General features: G+C 46.5%; 8 protein-coding genes across 8 annotated transcripts; 1 reads left to right on the forward strand and 7 right to left on the reverse strand.

The window, feature by feature from the left end:
• Nucleotides 1–37: 37 nt before the first annotated feature.
• F4817DRAFT_346292 (uncharacterized protein) lies at nt 38–3,192 on the reverse strand. Its single transcript, XM_049304377.1, has 5 exons — nt 3,056–3,192; nt 2,583–2,967; nt 1,595–2,480; nt 1,223–1,471; nt 38–1,123 (listed from the first exon to the last, which is right to left on the reverse strand). The coding sequence occupies exons 2-5, from the start codon at nt 2,807–2,809 to the stop codon at nt 176–178; spliced, it is 2,310 nt and encodes a 769-aa protein (XP_049156360.1). The 5' UTR covers nt 2,810–2,967; nt 3,056–3,192; the 3' UTR covers nt 38–175.
• Nucleotides 3,193–5,140: 1,948 nt separating this feature from the next.
• Nucleotides 5,141–7,359, forward strand: F4817DRAFT_360650 (HET-domain-containing protein; the record flags this gene model as incomplete). The annotated part of the gene is made up of 4 exons (XM_049306303.1): nt 5,141–5,285; nt 5,373–5,645; nt 5,708–5,759; nt 5,790–7,359. The coding sequence occupies 4 exons, from the start codon at nt 5,141–5,143 to the stop codon at nt 7,357–7,359; spliced, it is 2,040 nt and encodes a 679-aa protein (XP_049156361.1).
• Nucleotides 7,360–7,644: 285 nt separating this feature from the next.
• Nucleotides 7,645–8,979, reverse strand: F4817DRAFT_207673 (uncharacterized protein). The gene is made up of 5 exons (XM_049298653.1): nt 8,904–8,979; nt 8,638–8,818; nt 8,519–8,570; nt 8,234–8,420; nt 7,645–8,115 (listed from the first exon to the last, which is right to left on the reverse strand). The coding sequence occupies exons 2-5, from the start codon at nt 8,762–8,764 to the stop codon at nt 7,930–7,932; spliced, it is 552 nt and encodes a 183-aa protein (XP_049156362.1). The 5' UTR covers nt 8,765–8,818; nt 8,904–8,979; the 3' UTR covers nt 7,645–7,929.
• Nucleotides 8,980–10,199: 1,220 nt separating this feature from the next.
• On the reverse strand, nt 10,200–11,331 carry F4817DRAFT_346304 (uncharacterized protein). The gene has a single exon (XM_049304378.1). It carries the CDS (start codon nt 10,909–10,911, stop codon nt 10,594–10,596), a length of 318 nt encoding a protein of 105 aa, XP_049156363.1. The 5' UTR covers nt 10,912–11,331; the 3' UTR covers nt 10,200–10,593.
• Nucleotides 11,332–11,493: 162 nt separating this feature from the next.
• On the reverse strand, nt 11,494–13,447 carry F4817DRAFT_367387 (uncharacterized protein; the record flags this gene model as incomplete). The annotated part of the gene is made up of 4 exons (XM_049307114.1): nt 11,494–12,997; nt 13,051–13,152; nt 13,207–13,355; nt 13,406–13,447. The coding sequence occupies 4 exons, from the start codon at nt 13,445–13,447 to the stop codon at nt 11,494–11,496; spliced, it is 1,797 nt and encodes a 598-aa protein (XP_049156364.1).
• A 665-nt stretch (nt 13,448–14,112) lies between these two features.
• On the reverse strand, nt 14,113–17,805 carry F4817DRAFT_318633 (uncharacterized protein; the record flags this gene model as incomplete). The annotated part of the gene is made up of 2 exons (XM_049300939.1): nt 14,113–14,634; nt 14,713–17,805. The coding sequence occupies 2 exons, from the start codon at nt 17,803–17,805 to the stop codon at nt 14,113–14,115; spliced, it is 3,615 nt and encodes a 1,204-aa protein (XP_049156365.1).
• Nucleotides 17,806–18,971: 1,166 nt separating this feature from the next.
• F4817DRAFT_346309 (uncharacterized protein) lies at nt 18,972–21,075 on the reverse strand. Its single transcript, XM_049304379.1, has one exon. It carries the CDS (start codon nt 20,687–20,689, stop codon nt 19,295–19,297), a length of 1,395 nt encoding a protein of 464 aa, XP_049156366.1. The 5' UTR covers nt 20,690–21,075; the 3' UTR covers nt 18,972–19,294.
• Nucleotides 21,076–22,134: 1,059 nt separating this feature from the next.
• Nucleotides 22,135–23,503, reverse strand: F4817DRAFT_346313 (uncharacterized protein). Its single transcript, XM_049304380.1, has 2 exons — nt 22,666–23,503; nt 22,135–22,500 (listed from the first exon to the last, which is right to left on the reverse strand). The coding sequence occupies exons 1-2, from the start codon at nt 23,262–23,264 to the stop codon at nt 22,488–22,490; spliced, it is 612 nt and encodes a 203-aa protein (XP_049156367.1). The 5' UTR covers nt 23,265–23,503; the 3' UTR covers nt 22,135–22,487.
• Between the last annotated feature and the right edge of the window lie 647 nt (nt 23,504–24,150).

A 24,150-nucleotide genomic window follows, 5' to 3' on the forward strand; every position in this document is an offset into this window, starting at 1 on the left:
TACTCTATTAATATCACGAACTTTAGCGTCCGAGGATAGTTATTGATATCTCTATATACCTATAGGTGCTTAGCCGTTCAGGTTAAAGTTGTAAACATACACCCACGACCCCCTTCTCCATCGACCCCATTCGCTATGTAAATATAAACCATTTCTTACTAGTTTCTCCAAGCTTCTAAAACATGTCCTTAAAGTGTTCATATACACTACTGCCCATCTCATAAGACATTGTAATGCCCCTGTTAACAGGAGGCGGGCCGTTCGGGTGAGTGCTCTTCCCCATATATCCTTCGAATATCCGTGACATCTCGCTCGAGATTTGGTGCCCATTTTGTACGCCGCCGAACGACGGGGATACCCCCAATACGGGCGAGGGTTGAGAACCATAGCCGGAAGCTAGAGTCGGAGGGGCCCCCATCTGACCGGTAGCCAGTCCGGCCATCGTCAGAGCCGCCGTAGAGTGAGGGTCCTGCGCCAACCCGAGACGAGGAGCGACCTCTCGAAGTGACTTGATAGTGCTCCAAAGCCGTTGCGACACCCATGATTTAGATGATAAGTCCTTTACTAGTTCGAGAGCCATATAAAACTCGTTGCGACACGAGGCGCTGAAGTTAACTGGGGCGTGACACGATGCTAGGAAGAGTACCGCAATCGCTGCTAACAGAAATTGATGGTAGAATACCTGAATCTTCCTATAGATATTCGTGGTATTGTTCAAGTGCGTCAAGTAGCAGATTGTATTTTTGGCTAGCTTGACGGCACGCTCGGCGAATTCTATATTCTCCATGATGCTACCGTGAGTGTGCAAAATAGGGGTATATAGCCATGTACGAATCTGGTTAAAGCGGAGGTAGGTCCATATCTGTAACCGCTGGACATCATATTCCTTCTGTGAGTTTACCGGAGGATTTAGATATCTAGGCAGTGCCTCCCAGTCTGTCAATTCAAGCTGTGTTTCTCGGGGCACTTCGGTGTACCATTCCTTTATTCGACGATCAAGTTCCTCGATGGCACCTGGTTGTACGTCTGATTCTGTGCTAGGCTCAAAACTTCGTACGAGCCGCCATACGCTTGCGCTGAGCTTTGAGTAGTTAATCATGGCGACTAAATAAGGATGCGAATCCTTTTTAGAGCAGAGTTAGAACTGATCAATTTCTCAATGTCGAACAAAGCGAGAAGGTATCTGCTTCACTATGCTTGGGATGATGCATCAATTACTTACAGGGTATGGTAACCGAGGATCAATTTCATCGTCTGGGACGGTAAATGGTAAGCCAGTACCAAAAGCCCATCGATGGTCCAATACATAAGCTGCCCAAAACGTGTTGATCGCATTATTGCGCTCCTCTTCATCGCTGATTCGTTCGATCGCATCACGACGATGGAGTCCAAGTTCGAAACACAGACGAGCTACCTGTCCCATAGTACGCCATGCGAGGATTTCGTCATTGGCGAGAAAATAATAGCCCGCCTATTTATGCGAAATATTAGTTTAGTATCTGGCAAGGCTGCGAGTTCGTGAGATCCCTTATCTGTATTCGAATAGAGACACGGCAGGGATGGTAGTTTAAATACGAAGGTGGGCAAGACATACCACAAGAGCTAGAATTGGCATATTCTTCACGTCACTTGGATCGGACATTAACATTCTGTCCGTCGTCGGTCGAGCGCTGAGAAAGAGCCTATGGGCTTTCTCGCTATTTCCATGCTCCTCAACCTGCATGGCACAGCAGACGACGAGCTTGAGCAGTAAGGTATTGCGATCTTTGATACCGCCCTCCTCTCCAGACCAAGAGACCATGAAATTCTTCCTAGCCGCCTCCATCCACGAAGATAGAGTCCGCGCATGACGGATGACTGACTCGATTTTAACCACAGGATACATGATGCCAACTTCCTCATCATGCACACGGCATAATCGCACCAATTCATCCTTATCAAACTCCCACAGCGGATCCCGAGATGGGCCTCCAGGAGTACTAGCAATTTGGGCTGTCAAGTTTGGAGACGGCGCGGGGCTATCTTGACCGAGGCCATCGAACTCGCCAACATCAGGTGAATTGCTATAACCCATCTTGTGCAATGTATTCTTAGCAACATCTAGGTTGAATCGCGTGCTCGTCGGTCCGCGGAAGCCGGGCTGTCGGGTTTGAGGCAAGTCGGATGGTTTATGAATAGGCGTGATGGAAGGGACGGAAGAAGCCGAGGGTGTACTCGAAGCGGATGGTAAAGTCGGCGCGCGATCTTGAATAGGGGCTAGGCGGAATGCCTCTGATCTAAGGGCGTTCATGTTCGCGAATAGCGCGTCGACCTGCTCTTGCAGTTGGTTGACCTTATTGGTCATCTGCTTGAACTCATCTGAGTCCTTAAACGGACTTGAGCAGCAATTGGGTGCGTATAGGCATTGGAGGTTGAGATTTCCGCATCTTTGGCACGGTGTCTCGCCGTTGCACTTGATCTTGCGTCGCTTGCACTCGTTACTGGATAAGCATAGACTTGGTCAACGCAAGAATCCCCGAATTTATGTCGCGCGTCGTTATGTAGCCCGCGCGCTTGAAGACGAAAGGACTGACAAGACTCACCAAGCGATAGAGATATATCTATTTCTCTTGCTCCTCTGCTGTGCCTGACCTTTCGAACTAGGCGATTCATCTATGCTATTCTTCCTCTTAGCACCGGTGGTGGTTGTAACGCTGCTGCTACTGTTGTGTTGTTGAGAGCCGGGGGACACCGGGGGCACCGAAGCAGGGGTCTCGCCCAGAGTAGTCAAGTATCGCACCTCGCCGACTTGATTCTCGAAGAATTCCATGATGCCATCCCTCCGTGTCGCCCTTCGCTCTGCTGTTACTGATGCCGCTGCTGCCGCTCGCTATTGCTAGCATCGTGTTCTAGTGTAGTATTGAAACAGGGAGGGTGAGGGCGAAAGCAAAAGGACGATCGATCGCAACAAAACTATCTGCCCCACTGCTATTGAAAGGATCGGGGACTTTATTAGTTCCTGTTATGGATCTGCTAACCAGGGACAATGCTTCTGTTACGGGGGGTTACCTCATACCTACTCTAAGCTACGCGCTATTGTTGGTCTTTTACATAGAAAATCCCTCGGTCTAATTAGTTAATTAGTTAATGGAACCCGTAACCTGAGTAGGAGTTTATTATTTTCAACTGTAACATATTAGATATAGTTATCCCCCAAGTCGATATTCAATTTACGCGTGTCAGTGGCTACGACCGGATACATCGAACCAACCCTTTTAGCGGCCGTAAATGTTACCTATATGTTACTATGGCGCACGTCCCAGCTAGCGTCGCGAGGAAGGCTGTTCCAAGAGCTAGGTAGTTATCACAATATTGTATGTATTTGATGTTGATGTTGTAATGGCTAAGTTACAGGAGGGAGGATCTAGCTTTATATACATGTGGGTACCCCACATATGACAATGCCACCACCAAAAAGAAATAACGATGCCTTCATCGTAATAGCTTACTTCTGCAAAACTCTAAAATATGTCCTGTTCTCCTCCAAATTTATAAGGTAGACTGTTGGTCTGGGGAATAGGGTTTTCTTCCCAGGGCAGATGGGGGTTATAGTAGACGGGCGGAATGAGTACGTAGAATTGTTGGATATGGATGGTCTTGATTGTGAGCGTTGGAACGTGTGGTGTGGTATTTGGTCCGATACGGAAAAGAGGTCGATGGAAGATTATAGTTCATTCGAAATGGTGGCCATGATGGCCTGGTGGTGATTCTCGTTTTTCGAGAATAATGCCTTATAAAGGACAAAGCCAATGGTAGCCATAATGGCCTGGTGGTAATTCTCTTTTTTCGAGAATAATGCCTGGTGGTAATTCTCTTTCGAGAATAATGCCTTATAAAGGACAAAGCTTGGTGGTAATTTTTCGTATGGTTTCCGAAAAACAATTCTTATATGGTTTCCAAGAATAGCCTGGAGGTAATTCTTGTATGATGCCAAGAACAAAAGCTTCTGATCGTATTGCTTAAAGTGTTACCAATTATTATAATATTATATATATTTAATGTTAATGTTGTAATGGCTAAGTTACAGGAGGGAGGATCTAGCTTTATATACATGTGGGTACCCCACATATGACAGTAGTGCTACTAATGCTAGCATAGTACATAGGTCTACCTCTTGGTGTGTCATATCTTGATACTATGTAGGCGTATTAAAACTTGAATTAGGTACAGGTTCTCGATCTTACAAGGTGAGCTCCCGACCAAACTGGTCCTCGGAGCATTATATCCTAGACCGCACACAGAATATCTCGTTTTATGTGATCGGCAAATATTGGCCAGTGTCTTTGTATTGACTTCAAGTTCTATCAAGCTACGGGAAACGGACTTTAAAAAATACGTGAGGATGTCCGTCTAATTTCACCCACACACGATGAATACCTACCTACCAGCCTACCTAACTAACACGACCCTTCAAAGATAAGAAAAGCATGTCGGAGTGGTGGGGAAAGCCACCCGATTACAAATTGTACCAGGAAAGCAGCAATGCACACATCATCAAAGACGTAGCCCGATAGTTGGTATGCTAGAAAGAGCTGATAGTAGTGCCAACAACATTTACATCGGATCATTATATTGGACAATATATTGTTGTTGGCTTCGTATCAACAAGCTGAGGGTTACTCCCATGAACAAATGCCACAAGGCGGACAGGCATTTCAAGAGTGGTGGAGTGCATAATGCTTGCAAACATCGTGTCTATGCAACCACATCACCCCTGACAAAAGAAAAGAAGAAGTTCCTGCTCCCTGTATTATCCAAGAACCCGACGATGTGGAACGGCAACCTGACTGGTCTTCGAGAAGATAGGCCCTTTTTTGTAAGCGCCTTGGACCACACTTGTGGGTATGATACCCCTGTAAATGTCTCGGCTTATTGCGGCTGACCGAAGCCCCAAATCTATTAATTGCCCTGCGCCAACAAGACTTACGTCCTTAGCACCACAGAGGCGGTGTTGGTGTAATACAAATCCAAGTACATAGCCTGAACGAGGGCCACCATGATAATGACACTCATCAGTGGGTGGTTGCCCGCTCACTCGTCGCTGTGCGAAGGCGAGATTGTCTTTACAGTTTAACGGGTGTTTTGATAGGGAATTTAAGAGATGCTGTGCGACGTCTGCCGTGAAGGTCTCGAAGGTATATGGGATCCCGAGAACAGCAGGAGGCTCGGGTTACTCAAATACTTTCCCGACATACTAGAATTTCTATTCCGAGAGGTTGAAGATGGAAATTACGACGAGGTATTAAGTGAGTGCAAGTATCTAGGAGTTGAGGTTAACTGGTCAATCGAGTTGGGAGTGACTTTACAAAGTGCTTTTGCTAACTTCTCCCAAGGCAAGCTAAAACTACAAGAGGAAGAACGATATGTTTTCGGCCACCATGTAAACTATGACTCGTTAGTAAAGTCTAAGGAGCTAGGCTGTGTCGTCTGCAATATCTTCGACGAGTCCAACGATCATGACGATATCAATGCGACCTTTGCGGAACGAGGTTACTACTCGGTATTCCAAGTTATCTTGCCGCGAAGCAATATGCCTAACCCAGTGATGGCTATTTACACAGGCGAGACAGTTCAAGAAATCCCACACACAATGATTGCACACGATGGTACGAATTCCTACACCAAAGTCCAATGCCTATACTAAATATACATATGACGATCGATAAAGAAAACGACCATGTCAACTCCGCGATCTCACATTCTACCTCAGACACTCCAACGTGGGTTGTTATACAGAGTTGGGTAGATAGATGTCTTGAAACCCACAAGTCATGCATTCGTCAAGCCTCGGAACTCTTTGCGCCAACCCGTCTACTTGAGCTACAGTACGTAGGGACGGAAAAGAAATTTCGCCTCGTCCTGCAGAGCGAATTCGATCCTCGCGAGAGATACATTACTCTAAGTCATTGCTGGGGACCTAAGACTACTACTGAGAAGTTACAACTCACGAAGTCAACCCTGGAAGATCTTCGCAATGGTCTACTAGTAGCCATTCTACCCAAAACTTTTCGCGATGCATTCGAGATAATTGAGCGTTTGAAAGTCCGGTACTTGTGGATTGATAGGTTATGCATAGTTCAGGATTCCGTGGAGGATTGGCAGTCAGAAGCATCTATCATGGGGCCCGTCTACACCCATGGCCTATTAAATATCGCAGCGCTGGGTGCTACAGACGACCAGACTGGATGTTTTTTTGATCGTGACCCAGCACTGGTCTCCCCTACAATTATTAATCTTAGTCCCCCCGGAGACAGTGTTGCAGCATTTTATCGTTTTGAGGCCGAGGAAGAAGCATGGAAAAGAGACTTTGAGGGGCAGCCGCTCCTCTCACGTGCATGGGTCTTGCAAGAAAGAATTCTTTCCACTCGGAACCTCTATTTTGGAAGCAAACAAGTCTTTTGGGAGTGTCTCGAAGCATACTGCTCTGAGACTGTCCCGAACACCACGTTAGGTGAATGGGATTCGTCACGTTCATCTATACATAGCCTAGGGCCCGATGATCATAGATGGAAGTCTCTTTTACACCCTAAAAGTAATGGATCTATTCCGAAAACAGATTGGCCACATACAGTACAGATCTATTCTCAATGCAACTTAACATTCCCCAGCGACAAGCTGGTGGCTATCTCAGGGTTGGCAAAGCGAATGGGTAGCGTAATGAGGAAAAAGTTTGGTTCTGAGAGCGATGTTTATCTGGCTGGCCTATGGAAGCATATGATGCCCAAGGCCCTACTCTGGAGACCTAAGGTAAGGGCATGCCGTGTATCGCCATACAGAGCGCCTTCATGGTCATGGGCATCCCTTGATGGGGAAGTTTCCTGCTCTCCATCAAGCCATATCCGGTGGCACGCCGATGTCCTCGGGGCGAAAATAACCCCTCACGCGGATGACTTGGCTGGGAAAGTAATCAGCGGCACCATCACCTTACGTGGCCATATATGTACCGCACGGAACATGAGGTTGCATAAAGAAAGTCCTGTTGATTACGATATCTATATAATCGGTTCCTTTCACCACCCAAATACCGAGAGTCTCCTAGAGTTTGGGGATTCGAAAGGGGGTTACTTGCAATTCGACACCGTGGATGACTTCCACGAAACAGTAGTTATCCTGATGCTAGGGTTTGATATCAGCAAAGCATACTCCTTCGTAACAGCACATGGTCTGGCCTTGGTCCCCGCCGACGAGTCCCGGACTTCATACCGTCGTGTCGGGTGCGCAAGTCTGAAAGAGACAGTCGACTTCGAAGATTTCAAAGATTGTGATATCGAAAAAGTCATATATAGCGAGTTGCCGCTCGAAACTATTAAAATTATTTAAACATTTTTCATACGTCAGATACGCTAGATCCGAAGAAACTTACGATGGCAATATGTGCTATCTAACTCCGATACTGAAATAAAAAGTAAATTATACGCGGAATAGGTGTTAAAGCTTCCTATAGTATCAACGACTTAACAGGTTAGATATCAAACCCATATTTAACAAGGTACCGAGACAAGAGAAATTTAAGGTGAACTATGTGTATGCTCTAATAAAGCGTCTAGACGAAGTTACACAACTCCGTGCCGAATATTAGAGCACATTTATCTTGGTATTATACCTTAAACCAAGGAACGACTTAACCACTATCTATATAAAAGCGAATTATCGCTGTCAATATAGTACTTATTAAAGGGTAATATGTGTTAAGACAGTTTGACGAGTAGTAGCTTCAACTTAAAACTCGAGCTACCATTCTGAATGGAAGTATGGCAGATTTGTGATCTACATTTGACAAGGTTGTACAATAGACAATAATATCCAAGATGATCCAAGCTATCTATCAAAATAATCCATTATGATCCTGTTGATGAATCGGATACCAAGCAGAGATGCGTGGGCGAGCTATCATTCAGCGTGCTTGTTCTTCTTTTTCTTGCTGCCACCAGAACTTGATACTCCTGGTGTGGAAGAAAGGTGGATATGCAACCGCTCCCATTCTTCTTTACGCTTCGCGGGGTTGTCTTTTAGTTGAGGATGATTAGGTGCCCATTCAAATCCTTTTAAGTATGGTTCGACGAGTTCATCGTCGGCCTAGTGAATTGCATGTTAGTGGGTCCATAATATTTGAGGTACGTGAACGATATGAAATAAATGGAATCCAAGGCGTCACCATTCATTAAAATAGAAAATAAAATTCAGGAGTACTGACCCGTTTCTTATTTTGCTTATATATTGCGTCCAAAGCATCTTTAATAGTAACCCCATGCTTGTTGTTCCGCGCCGTTACAACAACACCGGTATCGAAGCGAAGGTCGATAGCCCTTACAAGCGGCGTTATTAATGGCTTTTTCAGAAGCTCCTTATCCTCAACAGTCGAAGGAGATGTATTGATCTTCCTGTATAGAATCCCAAGATTAGCTAATGCGGCGTAGAGGTATTATGCTGTCAGAAAGGACAACTAGGAAGTTTAATTGAAATGAGTCCAAAGGCTTACCATCCCGTAGCTTGGGATTCCACTGCCACATCGATCTCTATTTGGTTTTCATCTGTTGTGATATTCTGTGTCAACTACTATCCAAACAATTGGCAATAGATGTAGATAGGGTTACACACTCAACTCTTTCATGCTCTGTATTCCAGCCGCACTTGAGCTGGTTCTACGATGGGAAATCTTCTCCTTCGGAGGTGACTCGGAGAGACCCTGGACGGCCGAGTCTACTCTGGTGAGAGGTTCCGCCATAGTGAATTTATAAGCTGGTAGGTGTATAGGTATAGGATTAGGGCTTGCAATATCCTAGCTATATAAACCAATGGTTATTAGTGTTAGATGCATAACAATAGTATTATTCGTGAGAGACAATAGAGCATGGGGGGGCTACCTTATTAGCTAGTGGTGTTGACGATAGCAATAACTTTAAGAATAGCAATGTCTAGAGAGCCAATGTCTGTGAGACGAGAGAGAAAGAGCAGAAAGAGGAGAAGGAGGAGGGGAACGAAGAGCAATTTGAAGGGAGGGTAAAAAGGGGCTTGGAGAGGAGGGAGAGGGGTTCTGGCCTGCTCTCCTGTCCCGTAATGTGCGAGGAACCATGATGGATCGGCAACCAGCTGATCAAGTTCCTGCTGCTAAATTTCGTAATGATTGGGCGGGGTTGAACTACAGTAAGGTGTTGTCGAGACACTGGTGGTGTGCTCATCGCGTGACCTTGAGCTATGGTTCGCTGAGCTCCGCCGGTGAGAGGTAACATCATACTTACGCAAAGGGGTATAGTGTTAAAGATTTATTAATGTAGAGGTTCAAAACCTGGGGAAAATCCGGGGCGGGTGGATGAACTCCACTGTCCTGCATACATAAGGTATTTCATGTATGTATCATACGAGGTAGGTAGCCTATGTAGACCAGGGATCCTTCTCTCGACGCTTACGTATTCTTCTTTAAACAAGCCTGATAACTTGTGCCAGTTGAGTACTCCGAATCTTATATTCATGTTAATATTAACCTATCCTAATGGAAAACGTTAGTATAACTATACGATATGTAAAATTGTCTGCTAGGGGGATATTAAGCGTGGTTGTTTACATGTCGTGATTGATCGCCAAAGTTGCTAAGTCTCACCCGCGATGTTACCCCTAATGCCTCTCGTAATGCACGACATGAGTCGTTAATTAACTCCAAAACCCCAATCGTTTCCATATTCTTTTCCACCACGGCATTACTAGCCTCCCTAGCTGCCTACCTAAGTACTGTGCAAGTTAAGGATATGAACTTTACTCATGCAGCAGCCGATGCATCCGGCATAGCCAAGCACTCATCCTTTGGAAATTTCCCCTCGATCTAGGTCGGTAATCCTGGAGGTCAAGCTTGACTGGTTGGTTATGTCACCGTCCCGAGTCTCAATAAATATAAAAGAGAATAGAGCGAGAAATTGGAAATTGGAATTGCGGTTGGAGTTCGCTTTACTATTAAAGGGAGGAGAGTATAGGCGATTAATATTTTGTGTCGCAGTAATTTAGGTACCTAAGATTCTGTTGTAATTTTCAGGTGATTAGACCCAATTGTTTATCGTGGAAGCCCCGCGCCTTGTTGCAGCGTTCGAGGCGTAGCCCATGAATTCCAAATAAGAGACGACCGTAAAGTGAATTAAAAGCAAACGGTAATATTTCCAGTAACTTTACGAGCATAAGATACCTCAGGTAGGTAATTAGTCGCGAGGAGCATGATGCAAGTTTTAAATAGTTACCTCAATATTATCCCGAGTTGAGGTTATAGGTAGTTTCACCAGCGCCACAATCCTCGCTACATAGTTGGATCACCTCAATCAGTCAAATGAGTCTGTTGAAAACAAAAGGGTAAATGAAAAATAGTAGTATATGAGAAAGGGATTTCATATGGGGGATATGTATTCAACTATGGCGACGAATTTCATGTTCCAAATTTCATGTTCCAAATTCTCGTCATCCCCTCCGGCTCTCCTACTCAACCCACACCCTAGACAATTGCACCCGACCTATATTATTCCAATCTTGAAGACTTCCCGCTGTCCTCATTATCCTTGACAAGAAACATATCTCCTACTTCTTTTCCTGTCCCGAGCCAGTTACTCCTTTAATGGTACTGTCCAAGGTCCCCGTGACACCTTTGCTAACGTTTCCGACTCCCTCGGTTGCTGAGCCGGCCGTGTTACCGAGCCCCTCGGTCGTCTGATTGAGGGCATTTCCGGCGCCTTCTGTCGTCTTTCCGACCGCTCCACCAAGGCCTCCGACAAGTCCTCCCTGGCCCTTGGCCTTATCACCGCCCGTGATGATGTTTTCGACGCCCCCAGTCACGCTACCGAGGAGCCCGCCGCTTCCGCCTCCGCTTTGGTCTTGGTTACCTGTGTTATCGGCCATGATTGAGAATATTAGGTATGTGTTTGCGACTATCTTGTTTAATATGTCTTTGCGTATGAATAGTTCAAGCAGGAGTTCCTAAAGGAAGGTCGGTTGGCAAGGTATAAGGATATAAATTGTTCCTGAATTATGAGGGTTAAGTTCAAGTCTTGCGTTGCCCGTTACATAAATTCCTCGGTGCTCACGCAAAGTAGGTTTGAACTTGATGTTTTTATGACGTATCTTTATTGCTTCAACTGTGGGATATGAAGTCATATAAGTAGTACACGTGGTCCGACTAAAATATGAGGAACATCCGATTAGTTTACGTTCACTTGCTATAACTGCTCCGAGCTATGTACGGATCGTCAGAACAGACATCAATCTCTCCCCTCTAAAGTTCACGTAGACCCAATATTGCTCTAAATCCTTAATCCTAGCTAGTTTATACGTTAAGTTCTCATACTCCTTTTTTGTATACGTATACGCGTCCATGACGTCCTACCAAACTTTACTTCCTTGACATTAGCTAACATTGCCACCCGGAACGTGTATCTATTTCCGACTACTTGCCATTATCTTAGCCTTAAGATATCTGATGACTTATTTGGACGAGGTCGGAGTTGAGTCCACTTTTGTATTTGGGTCTTGATGAAGCTCGGTTGGCTTTGTAGGTTCTGAAGATAGCTGCACGCCACTATCGGCTCTCTGCCTCCCTATATGAGGCTCTATAGTGTCACCGGGCTCTGAATTATCGATAGGTTTGTTCGTATCCGACGCCGCTTGCTTTTGCTTCTTGCCAAACATTCCGACGGACGGCCTCGGGATACTCGGCATTTGGGGCATTTGGGGCATTTGAGTAGGGAGATATGATCTGAAACTAGACCCTGACGGGATTTGAGGCATCTCCGGCATCTTCGTCGGCACGTAAGACTTGACTCCGGTACCTGCTTGTTGCGATATTTGCATAAGGTACCGCATGTATGTCCTTTTCTGCGCATCTTGGTCTTCGCTTTCCGATGGAGCCTCGTCGTCTGGCAGTGGGACGATAGACGCTGCCGCAGTGATATCTAATGGTGACGCATCTGGAAGGTTGTTATCATCCCCTTCGTCTTCTGCCTCCTCCTGACTTATATCTGTGCCTTCGGCGATGTGGTCTACCTTTGGAATCTCCTGGCCGTCTTCTGTTGTGGCCACAAGTTCCTCCACAGGCTCAGGAGGCAGAGGTGATGCGAATTGAGGATCATCGAATATGTCGGAGTCATCATTGAACCAACGAATCACGAGGTTACTGGCCTCTTCCGTCATCTGTTCATACTCTTCGTTCTTATCTCTAATAAACACACTCACATGTGCTTGTACCTCGTCTTCTGTCTTTTTGATGATATGCCGCGAGAAGAGAGAATAAGCCGGATGATCCTTCGCTGGTATGGCGCAGAATGTGCGCTCGGGGACAAAGTAGCCGCCATGCCACATGCCATTTTCCCCCAAGGATGTGTAGAAGTCATGGATGCCGATACCCTTTAGCGCTGCCATACGTTCTAATCTTTGGCTTAGTTCATGTTGCTTCATAAGCGTACCAACAAATGTAAAATGGTCTGAAAGATATTCGAAGGAGCGTCCAACATTTCCGCGGTTGATATATGCTAATCCCTGGCTCAACGTATCCATGCCCTGTTGATATCCTTCTTTAACGGACTCCTTACTGATGTTTCGCATGCTACGCATACCGTTCATAATCTGCTGGCGGTGTGTATAAGCCGTGACACCTCCAGCAGCTATCGCACCAACAGTTCCTGTGCGTACTGCAACAAGTTGCCATCCCTTCCAAACCGACCGCGAAGATTTTGCAGATGGAAAACGCGCTGTCGTCTGTTTAAAGGCTGATCTCCCAAGAGCCGATGGGGCTGCCGAAAGAGCCGTCATGACATTAAAAACCGTACTTACTTTCTGGTAGTTTGAAAACGCGCCATAAACGAACATTGAACGCGCAAGACCATTGAATGGGGTGTCGAAGGTTAGAAGCCCTTGGATTAGGGGGAATAGTAGTGACCCTTCTTTCATCTCGTTCAGCATTAGGAAAAGTGTATCTGAAGCAACAAACCCCCTAAATGTAGTATGAGCAATATTTCGCATACGTTGTGTGTGTAATTGTCTTACCCCATTGAATGCGCAACTAAGATTACCCCTACATCTCTATCATGCGGCGGCCATGGTGTCTCGGTGTGCGCTTTTCTTACGTCCATTACTTGCTCCTTTAGCCTAATATTTCATGAGCGTCAAATATACGAGGAACATTAATCAAACAGGCCTTACCATGATAGAAAGGACACACAGCATTGCCCTAATTCCCCCTTCGTCTCATACTTTGGATACACTATAGACTTGACATTGTGATCAGGAAGCTTCCCGGATACCCGCTCCTGTAAATCGACCGGGAAGGTTCTAAATGTGTCATCGTCGCCCTGATATAAATGTTAAGAGGCGTACTGTCATAAGCTTTGTTTAATCCTACCTTGAATCCGTGTATGAAGCAGAGAAGCAACGTCCGAGGCATTTTCTTCTGGGACGGTAGACCTTAATAAGAGTGAATAAAATGGACAGACTAGTTGATATAATGATACTGCGTCGGAGTTGCAAGTGAAGAGTCAATATACTAATATGGATCTTAAAGGCGAGGGTTTTAGGAACGAGGATCTTAGTCGTGATGGCCACTAGCTGTAGTCCGGGCGACGTAGGTTCAAGCTCGCGGCAAATGTCGACTGCGTAGCTACTCCCTCCTAGGCTGTCATACCCTCTTGTAAAACGTCATCCATAACGTCACAAACGCTTCAGAATCTCGATGAAATTCTTAGTCTCGGTCTAATTAGAGATGTAGGTAGTTCATAGTCTCTCCTGTCATGTGAGTCTGAGATTCGGTACGCGGGTACCTTATTCATGTCACTGGCAATGAGGGTATTCCCAATGACAAAGCTAGATAATATTACACTGAAAGAGAAATATGGTTTCAATATCTCCTGAAATTATTATTCAAATATTCGAATCATTTTTGTTAACTACCTAACTACATCCTTCGGTATACTCGTTACTCATCAAAGGGGGGCTTTATATGTACCTCTTTGCCCCGAATATTATTACAAGAAACACCACTTCCAAGAACATAGCCTAACTACCTCCTACCTAGGTACCTATCCAGACCCATATTGCTGGAGAATTAATAAACTATTTTTTCTTGACGGTAATGGGAGCCAACACTGAGCCCAACCCGAGGCCATCCAATACTCCAGCAATACCAAGTCCTCCAAGTAAATTATTAACCAGACCGCCTAGTCCAAGTCCATTAAGTAGCTTGCCGACGAGTCCCAAGACGCCGCTAAGAAGGAGGCCGACGGCCGCAATAATCTGGAAGAGAGGCTCAGACAGGAGTCCCCAGAGTGGGTTAATTAATTTCTTGGCGTGCGGAAGGTTCTCAAGCTTGCGCTTGGCGCCTTCAATGGTTTCGGTCACGGTTCCCGTGAGCTCCTTCAACAGATCCGCGAGTCGGTACTCTTCAGGGCTTGCCTCACGCGCGGCCGTCTTATGTTTAGCATTAGCCGAGATGCGGCCGTCAGGGTCGAGTCCCCGGATCACTCCGTTGGCTTCGGTTAGGATCTTGCCGCCTTCTTCGATCAGGGGGCGGACTTGATTGACGAGGTCTTCCTCGTCACGTTCATCTTCGGGTCTGCGCTCTTCGGCGTCGATTCTCTAAATGTAGAATTAGCATCCTTAAAAATAAAAATAGATATAGGAAGTCGATATAAATAGAAATAGTTCTAGACATACGTCAACGATCATTTTGCAAATAGGCTTTATCTTGTCTAACGACTGCTCGACGCAGGAGGCAATTGTACCAGCAATCTTTCGGTCTTGCTCTACCTGCAAGCGGGCTTGTTTTTCCTCTTCCGTTTCTTCGGGTAGCTCGGTGAGCAACGAACAGTGACCCAGCACATTTCCTTTGCTGTCGATAACATCGCCGTCGTCGTCGATCTTCTTACCTGCGCACTCGCTCAACAAGCCAGAAGTAAGTTTGCCCATAAGGTCACCATTCTCATCGACGATGTTGCCCTCGCGGTTAACCCTCCGACCTGACATAGGGTTGATGTCTTTGGGGATTGGCTCTTCTTCCCAACGCTCAGCGTGGCCTAATACGTTTCCGTTCTTGTCGCAGATATCGCCGTCATCATCAACCGTGCGCCCGAAGAGGTCTTTAGGTTCACCGGAGACGAGTCGGCCAACAACGTCGCCACCGGGTGTCACAATCTTGCCTTCCTTGTTGACAGTACAGCCAGGGAGCTCAGTGAAAGGGCCCTCTTTCATACCCTCACGTTCAGCTTCGGGGATTAGTTCACACTTCCCGATGATATCGCCTCCCTCGTCGCGGATGAAGCCATTCTTATCGCACATCCTACCAATCAAGAGTCTGAGGTCACCCTCAATTACACGGCCGTAAATATCGCCGTGATTGTCGACAGCATTGCCGGCTTTATTGATGCGTTTACCAGCTAGGACGGACATATCAACTTCTGGTTCGGGCTCAGGCTCTTCTTGCTCCCATCGTTCCGCGTGGCCCAGTTGGTTTCCTGCCTTGTCTAGGATATCACCATCGGCATCTACAGGTTTTCCCTTAAGCATCTTGGGATCACCCTCAACCAGAATCCCAACTTGCTCGCCGTTGGACATAATTCGGCCTTCATCACCAACGATAGCATCGGGATAGTCCTCAAAGGGCGCAGGCTCCCTTACTTCCTCGCGTTCGCTGTCGGGGATAGGTTCGGCCTTACCGACAACTTGCCCAGCATCATTGAAGATCTCTCCGTTATCACCGACCTTCTTACCGACGAGTTGCTTAAGAATACCCTGAATGACACGCCCCCAAATCTTACCTTTGTCATCTACGACGTTGCCTAGCTTGTTAACAACCTTATCGCGGAGCATTGAGTAGTCGACGGGTTCCTCCTCAAGTTCCACAGGCTCCTCGGCTTCGACGCGCTGGGCCTGGCCGAGGACATTGCCATTCTTGTCAAGGATGTCGCCGTCAGCATCCACCTTCTTCCCAATTAATTTTTGGAAATCATCACCGACGACGACACCCACTTGGCGACCATCAAAAATAACCTTGCCAAATTTATCGACAGTCGCGTCTGGGAAATCTTCGAATGGCGCGGCTTCATTATGCACCTTTTCGGGGAGGACTTCAACCTCGCCGATAACGTTGCCTTGGTTGTCCCAAACCTTCCCAGTCTTGTCAGGCGTCTTTCCGATCAGCTCACTGATGTTTCCGCTTTTGACTTTACCGATTGGATTGCCATTATCATCTACAACGTTGCCGGCTTTATTGATCGTCATGCCTTCAAGGATGGCGATATCGGGTAGCTTGACCTGTTCCTCGGCCTGCAGCTGGGCAGCTTCGAGCGCCTCAAGCCGGTCTGCTGCCTCAGGGACTTCTTCCTTTATGCGTTCTATTATCGACCCCTCGGGAGCCAAGTCAATTTTCCCAAGAATGGTTTCATTATCGCCAAGCAGGTTTCCCTTGCCGTCGACTCCTTTGATATCTTTACCGAGCAAGTTCTCGATTTCTTGACCCTCCGCTAGCTTGCCGAGAATTTTGCCTTTCTGATCTGTAACTTGACCATTCTCGCCGACGTTAAAGGGTCCGTCGAACATGGCGATGACCTTGTCAGCGATAGACGGAGCGAATGGTGGAATTCGTGTTGGCGCAGCTTGTTGAACCTGTTGTTTCAAGGCGTCAAGGCGAGGGGCAGCTTCAGGAACTGCCTCCTTAACACGCTCGGCAATCGAGCCCTCGGGCGCAATATCGACTTTCCCAACAACAGTGCCACTGTCAGCTAGGAGGTTTCCCTGATCGTCTATACCTGTGACATTCTTGCCAACTAAGTCTTGAAGATCTGAGTCGTCGGCTAACTTGCCGATGATCTTGCCATGTTGGTCAGTAACCTTGCCGCCGTCTGCGACTGTGAATGGTCCTTCGAATAAAGCAATTACTTTATTAGCCACAGATGGTGAAAGTGGCGGGATATCAATAGGAACAGGCCCTTGCTGGGGTATGCCACCAGCCTCGGAGCCTAAGTCAAGATTCGAGCCGAGTTTGGAGACCATGTCTTCGGTGTCAACTGTTCCCTTTCCTTCAGCCTGTTCTACACCTTCGGTAGCGCCTTGGGTAGTGCCTTGGGCTGTTTTCTTATCAACCTCAGCCATGTCGTCGGTAGTTGGCGCATCAACATTTTTGACGGTATCACCTACAGCTCCCGAGGTGTCTTCAACTGTATCGCCGACAAGGCCCGTAGCATCCTTTGACGTATCGCCGGCAATATCTGTGGCTCCTTTGGCTCCAGTCGCCTTCCCAACAGTATCTGCAGTCCCCTTTGCTGTGTCGCCGATAGCTCCGGTGACGTTCTTTGCGGCTTGGCCCAGGCTCCCGGTAACGCCAGAGAGCGCACCGCCGCCACCGGCAGCTTGACTTGGTTGTTCTTCTTGAGTAGCGATATCCTTTGCATGTTCGGTAGTATAGTTAAACTCGGACGGGACGTCACCCAAAGGCTCGGCTCTACCGACTATGCCGCCGTCCTCGTTCAGCACATCGCCCTCTTGCGTAACAATGAAGCCGGCAAATTTTTGCGCGTCGCCTTCGATTACTTTACCAATAGGGTTCCCTTCATCGTCTATCACTTCTCCTTTCTCGTTAATGCGGCCTGCTGCCGGAACCATCTCGCCCTCGTTCTCCTCTGATGTATCCGGGATGGATCTAGGTACTGAGGCTTGCGTCGCTGCTGCTGCTTGGCTGTCCTCTCCTTCTCCAGGAATAGCCTCTGAAGCCTTGCCTAGCGGAACATTCTGCGTTTCACCAAGTCCAGACATGGCGGCAGGATGTATAACTGCTACTAGATTTTGGTCGGTGATGTTATACCGTGATGTTATAGGTACTACTGTGGAATTATCTTGCTCTTGCTGTGGTAATTGGGATTTTGGGGTATGATTGTAAGAGGTAGTCATCAGATTCCGTATATCGAGATTCTTGGAGCACAAAAAAGCGAATTTAATCTTTTATGAAGTATAACCACGATGTAATATAATAGGAGAACTCAGCCCCCAAAGCTAATGTACTTACGTCACAGGTTTGGAGGACCTGCCAACATCGCTTGAAACTTCGAGGAGATATGACAGGGTTCCCTTCCTCTTCCCCTCGCTTGAAGACCCTTCGTACATTATGTTCGACGTCATGACAATAGTTTTCAACCCACGAGGCAGAACTCTGAACGTCATCAGTAGGGAACACCTAGGCAATGAATTCCTGGAGCAAACTTCGCGATGAGGTTGAGCCACGAATGAGGCTGCTCTCTGGTCCATCTCTCTGTCGATCTCGTGCGGGTGTGTGCCACAAACAAGCATAGTTCCTTCGTAGGGGATCGAAAAATACAAAGTCGCCATTCGTTACGGTTTACTAAAGTCTAGCAAGAAAAAACAGGTTTGCTCTTCCTAGCTTGTGCTACAAGTCTAGGGGCACTCTAAGGGGTATCATTTGCGAATCTCGATCGTAGGTAGTGAACTGCTAGCTACCACGCCCTCTACCCACCCCAACCGCATACCTACGCGGCATAGATGATCGTGGCTACAGGATAGTGATACCATGTAAGCCTTGGCCTTCGTCTTAGCCACGGAAGCCACATTAACACTTCCCTATCGCCGTTAACGGTTAAGTAGTTGGGTTAGGTTAGTTTAAGTCCAGTGCCGCCTGATTGATCTTGTATCATACTTTTAAGTAGGTATTAAGCAGCACTGGATACCTTAAAGCTAAAAGTCGACTCATAGGGGTCATCTTGAACTGGATCCGGCTTTTCTATTCGCCAATCTGTACCAAAGGGGTGGCCAATCACCAACTTAAGTTCTGATGCGTGATGCGGGATGAGCACGGTGCTATTCGCCTCAACCTGTTTTCATTACAGATTAGCAAGCCACATTAGACATGGGTCACCATCAGATAGACGTCATCAGCGGCATAATCTAGTGGCGTAGGCCTTCTCTCGGCCGATATGTCATTAAGAGTTAGATTCCTCACATCTCATATTATACATGGTACATGCTTTCTGAAGACGGCGACTCGCCCCTAGCTACATACTAATTTCGTAAATACATTGCTCGTATCGAGATTTTCAATTCCCTATGATATCAAGCAAATATCACTACCTCTCAGAAGTACCCGTACCTCTGCGGCAAAAAGAAAATCCAAGATTATAAGCTCATTAACATTTACCACATGGTATGGGACCTTTTTTGATGCGCCATTGACCGTAATTAAAGACATACAACTCAAAATCATGAGATGCACATGTGCCTATGAATCTTGTGACTACCTTCCAAATGTCGTAGGGATGCGAATTGTAAGTTGAACACCGTCAGTCGTAGACTTTACATCTAGGAAGATGTCTGAAGGGCTCCCTCCTGTATGAGCATTGACTTTCGGCTTTTTCTCATCAGGTTTTCTATCCTCGGTCCGGGATTCTTCTGGCTTGAACCGCTTCATAAAAGGCGCTAAATTGACATTCTCCCCGGCCTTCTCATTGAAGCGACCGATTATGTTACCATTTGTGTCGAGGATATTGCCATCATGATCTATCATCAATCCTCCGAACACGTTTTCGGGGATATCAACAGGCGGCGGTGGGCTAGTGAAATTCTCAGAAACGTATCCAATGACCTCGCCGCTTTCTCCGTAGACTTCGCCGTTGTCTGCAACCTCTCTACCTATCATAGCAGGGAGGTCTCCCGTAGCGTGACCGAGTACCTTTCCTGACGCGTCTACAATGCTGCCAACATCGTCGACAACACCGCCGCCAAGGCCATGTGCGAGGAGGAGTAGATCAGGAGGCGGCGCCATGCCAATAGGTGTAATTTTTGGGATCTTCGGAATAGGGGTAACATTAGAAACCGGAGAGTGCACAGAAGGGTCTAAGACTTCTTCTGGTGGATCTTGCAAATCGTCTGTACCTGGTAAATCTTGGACATCAGGCAGGTCATCGGGGTGGCCGAGGCCAACTGATATATTATTTGCTTCCGGCTTTGCCGGTTCAGGGGGGCTGCTAACAATCTTTTCGGGGCGAGGAAGTGAGATCTCAATTCTTCGTTCAATATGCGCCGGTTGGCCCATATTATCTGCAACCCGCGTATTATCATCTAAAACTCCCGAAGTGCTAGGAGCTAGATCTTGTTTAATGTCGTCCGTAGTACCATGAGCCGAAATACCCGGTTCGGGCTCTCCACTAGATACTTCAATATGAGCTTCCTCTGAAAGGATACCCGTGTTTGGTTCGCCGATGATATTAGTTGGCGCAGCATCAGATATCAGCCCTTCCGGGCCGCCCGTAACTCCTTCGGCCTCTTTAGAGACATCTGCAGGTTGGTGACGATCCGGTATTTTATCGATAATGTTATTGTCTTGACTTAGCTTCTTAGTATCAGATACCTTCGGCGAATGTTCGTCAATTATGTCAGAATCTTTACTTTCTCCCTCAGTTGAACCCGCAAGATTAGGTGTCTTGTTTGCTGTGTCGCTAGCTATTTTTTCGAGTATTTCTTTCGTACGCCCATCAGGTAATTGTTTTATCGACTCAGATACCGTATTCACCAAGTTGTCGCCGTGACCCTTTGTATCAGTGTCGGCTCTCGGTGTTCCAACGCCGTTGCTAGCCACGTCTCTCTGGTCGTGTGAAGTCCTGCCAGCGAGCGCGGATACGAAGGTACTCATTTCAAAATTTCCCTGCTCGGCGAAATATCTAGCAACGTCTGTCGGCGAATTTAGGGTGTCTGTAGGATTCGAGGGTTCGGGGAGATCGTTACTCGAAGAACTGAGGGTTTCTTCAGGCTTCCCGCCAATACTCTGAACATGGTTATTCGCTTGATCCGTCGCGTCCTTTCCCCCTCTTAAATTATCTACAGAACTCGTAGCCTCTAGCGCGCTACCAAGCGCACCCGTGCTTCGACTAACTGTCTCTGTCGGAGTCAGGACTTCACGGGATTGAACACTTGAGTGAGCAGAAGTAGTTGGTCTTTGTTTTTTTGAAGGAGTTGGCGTCTTCGTTTTACTCGAAGGCTTGAATAGTTTCCTAGGTGGTGTCTGTGGTGTCTGTGGTGTCTGTGGTGTCTGTGGATCCATCATGTCGGCCATAGCTAAGACAAGATTTCGAACTTGGTTGGCGTTGAGGAAGATAAATATGGCAAGGTATACTATTAGGATGATATGACAGAAAAGGTCAAACCCGGACCCCGGCGGTAAAGGGGTCATTTACTCATGGATTACCAACAACGTAAATCGCGTGTCATAGATATGGAAAACACCAGATGTAGGTGGAGGAGGAGTGATAGCGCGAAACTCTAAAGCGAATGTAGACCATACTGCCATGGTACGGGGCTTGATAGTAAAGGACTTGATTCTACCAGACATCCTACTCGGTCTCACTTACGTCATAGGTAGCAGGAGAAGGCGAATCCTAAGAAAGTCTCACGAGCCGGTGAGGGGAGGGAGCCCTATCAAATCGTGATCCCTGTAACCCATCTGTACCTACATACACTATAGGTACATATGTATAGACAAGTCGACAAGGATTCGAGCAGGCTCGTAGACTTGTTTAGCTGGCTTGCTACATAGTATGTACGTGGAAGTTTTGTTAATAGGAAATAGGAAACCACCGTACTATGATGAGTTGTTAATAGTGAGTGAGGAGAGCTTAACTTCCATAGGAAAAGGTTACGCTCTAAAGTCATAGCCACTAGAAGGATCTCATATCTGAGGCCTAGGTAGAACTCCATGTATAAAATAGGTACCCATACACTTGTACTGGAAAAATGCCCGTTGGGCTTGTGGGTTGGATGGAAACTCTCGCCCCCAAATATGAGAGGTTAAGCTATCAGAAATGACCAGCCAGCAAAGTGAAAAACAGAAAGGCTTGGTGACACAGTAGAAAATGGTAAGAATAGGTATGATGTGATGCGTAAGGAGGGTGGAGAGATTCGGAAGAATTAAAAAGTTGGAAAACAGGGAAATCCTGGACAAGAAAAAACAAAAACAACAACGAATCTAGAAGTTCGCCCGTTGTGTGTGGCTTTCAACACGAAGTGACCAGCCACATTCTTTTGTACCCAAAGAGGTACTTCGTAACTATCTTCATTTCAAATTCATCTTCGGCTTTTCACCTGAAGCCTTCACAAAAGATTGTCGGAATGTTCAGACCAACGAGTCCAAATTATTAACTAGCATCTTATAGCTAATTACTTCTTTACCTATTAGAATGAAAGCATCATGGTAATTACAGAATTGTATCGCTCATATAGTTAAGCCATAGGTATTAACCTCTTTAACCCCTCAGCCCCTCAACCCCTAAAGCATTTTTATCCTCAACGCCTACGAAGATGGAAGCTTAGCAATGTATCCGTTTGCTATCGGCACGAGTTAAAATAAGGCAGTCATTATCGCATATTTATAATAACGAAGGGTTCGTTTCGTAACTCCCTTTCCCCTGCACATCTTACAGCCAAATGATGCAGGCTCATAACCCTTCCCTATTAGCGGCGAGTAAGGTTGTTAGTCAATTGTCTTGTGTTAAACTGAACTAAGTGTCACTTTGGTAGAGTCAGTTCAGTAGGTATCCAACGTCTTTCAGACAATCTCAAAGTATTTCAAGGCAGTAGGTGTTCAAGGGCAAGAAGAGGGTTATCATCACGTACAAGAGAGACAAAGTCACGTCACCGTGGATCCGAGCTTTTAATGTCACCTCTATTTCGAGGTTGAGATCCAACCGCAACCTCAGCGGATTCTTTCCACCATCTTGCTTTTGAGGCTGTGGCTGTACTTGCTGCATCTGCTGCTGCTGCATCTGCTGTTGGGGCTGGTACTGTAGTGACGGCTGACGTTTCCTACGAGGTGCCACCTGTTTTTCGTAGCCATTCTCCTTATCTTCATCCATCCACGCCGGATGATTACGGCGGCGTCGTCGTGATCGACTAGGCTTCTCTGACTCGGCGCGGGCGGGTTGAGGTTGAGTTTGAGGTTGTTTCTTCTTCTCAGATTTGGCCTTGGGTTGGGCCCGAGGGTTCGCCTTCTCACCCTTCTCGTCGCCGTTCTCGTTCGCCTTGTCGCCGCGTTGTCTCGCTTCATTTTCGTTATGTTGGTCGCTATTCTGTTGCGATTGATCCTGACTGTTACTCTGATCTTCTGCCGGTTGTTGTTCTTGTTCGGCTTGCGAAGTTGACTGCTCTTGTTTCTCCTGCTGTCCCTCGCTTTGTTCGCGGGGCTGCTGAAATGTATTATCGTCGTTAGATGACATGTTGTATTGATACACTCTTCGGTTTAGTTATTTTAAATATTACAATCGGTATCAGATAAACCTAGGTTAAGCCAACACTTTGTAGTAATTCCGATAGTAATTCCGTGTATTTTATTTTCTAGATTCGAAATAGCACTTTGGAACATACCTTGATCTATTCATATACACTGCGGTAAGGTCAGGTATCAGTGACGCAATGGGGGGCACTCGACTGAGTCGTATCCCAATCGAGATTTAGCATGGTCCGACTATCTATTGCCAATCAACACCCTCCCACACCAAATTCGTATGCATTATGGCATATGTAGTGGGGTTTAGAGAAACCCCCTGTACGGATCCGTATTTGTGGCTAAGAATATAACAGGTGTAAGGAGCAGGGTATGTAGCGTTGGCTGAATTTCATCATCTGGATACATTCCAAGGCCTACACGACGAGGCTTAAAACCTGTTGCCACGTCCCGTATAGGCTCTTACCATCATAGAGAGCCTGGGAATTCGAATGGAATTCCGTATTTGTAAAGTGCGTAAGATCCATAGAGTTATTACCGACATCAGATTTCCAAGCAGAGGCTTTCGCTTGGTACTTTGAAAATCGAATACCTAGGGGCCAATTCATAAGCGTTTGGCGAAGTATAAGAGCAGGGTTCGTTACGTCTATGACAATTAGCACAGATAGGTGGCTGCGGGTTGCACTAAACACCCTGTAAGATAATAGGGAGTTAGGTAGATGTTTATTGGAAGAATGCCTCACCTTATTGCGGGACTTTCTGTGAAATTGTCGGGAACCACTCCGACGCTCGTTATTTTGAGCATACTCCATGAAGAGCGGGAGTTAAATAACAGACTATGATTTTTACTAAGATATAGTATACTATTTATGCCCTAT

This window comes from Daldinia loculata (genome assembly GCF_022478755.1).
Source record: "Daldinia loculata strain CBS 113971 unplaced genomic scaffold F4817scaffold_48, whole genome shotgun sequence".
Lineage (NCBI taxonomy): Eukaryota > Fungi > Ascomycota > Sordariomycetes > Xylariales > Hypoxylaceae > Daldinia > Daldinia loculata.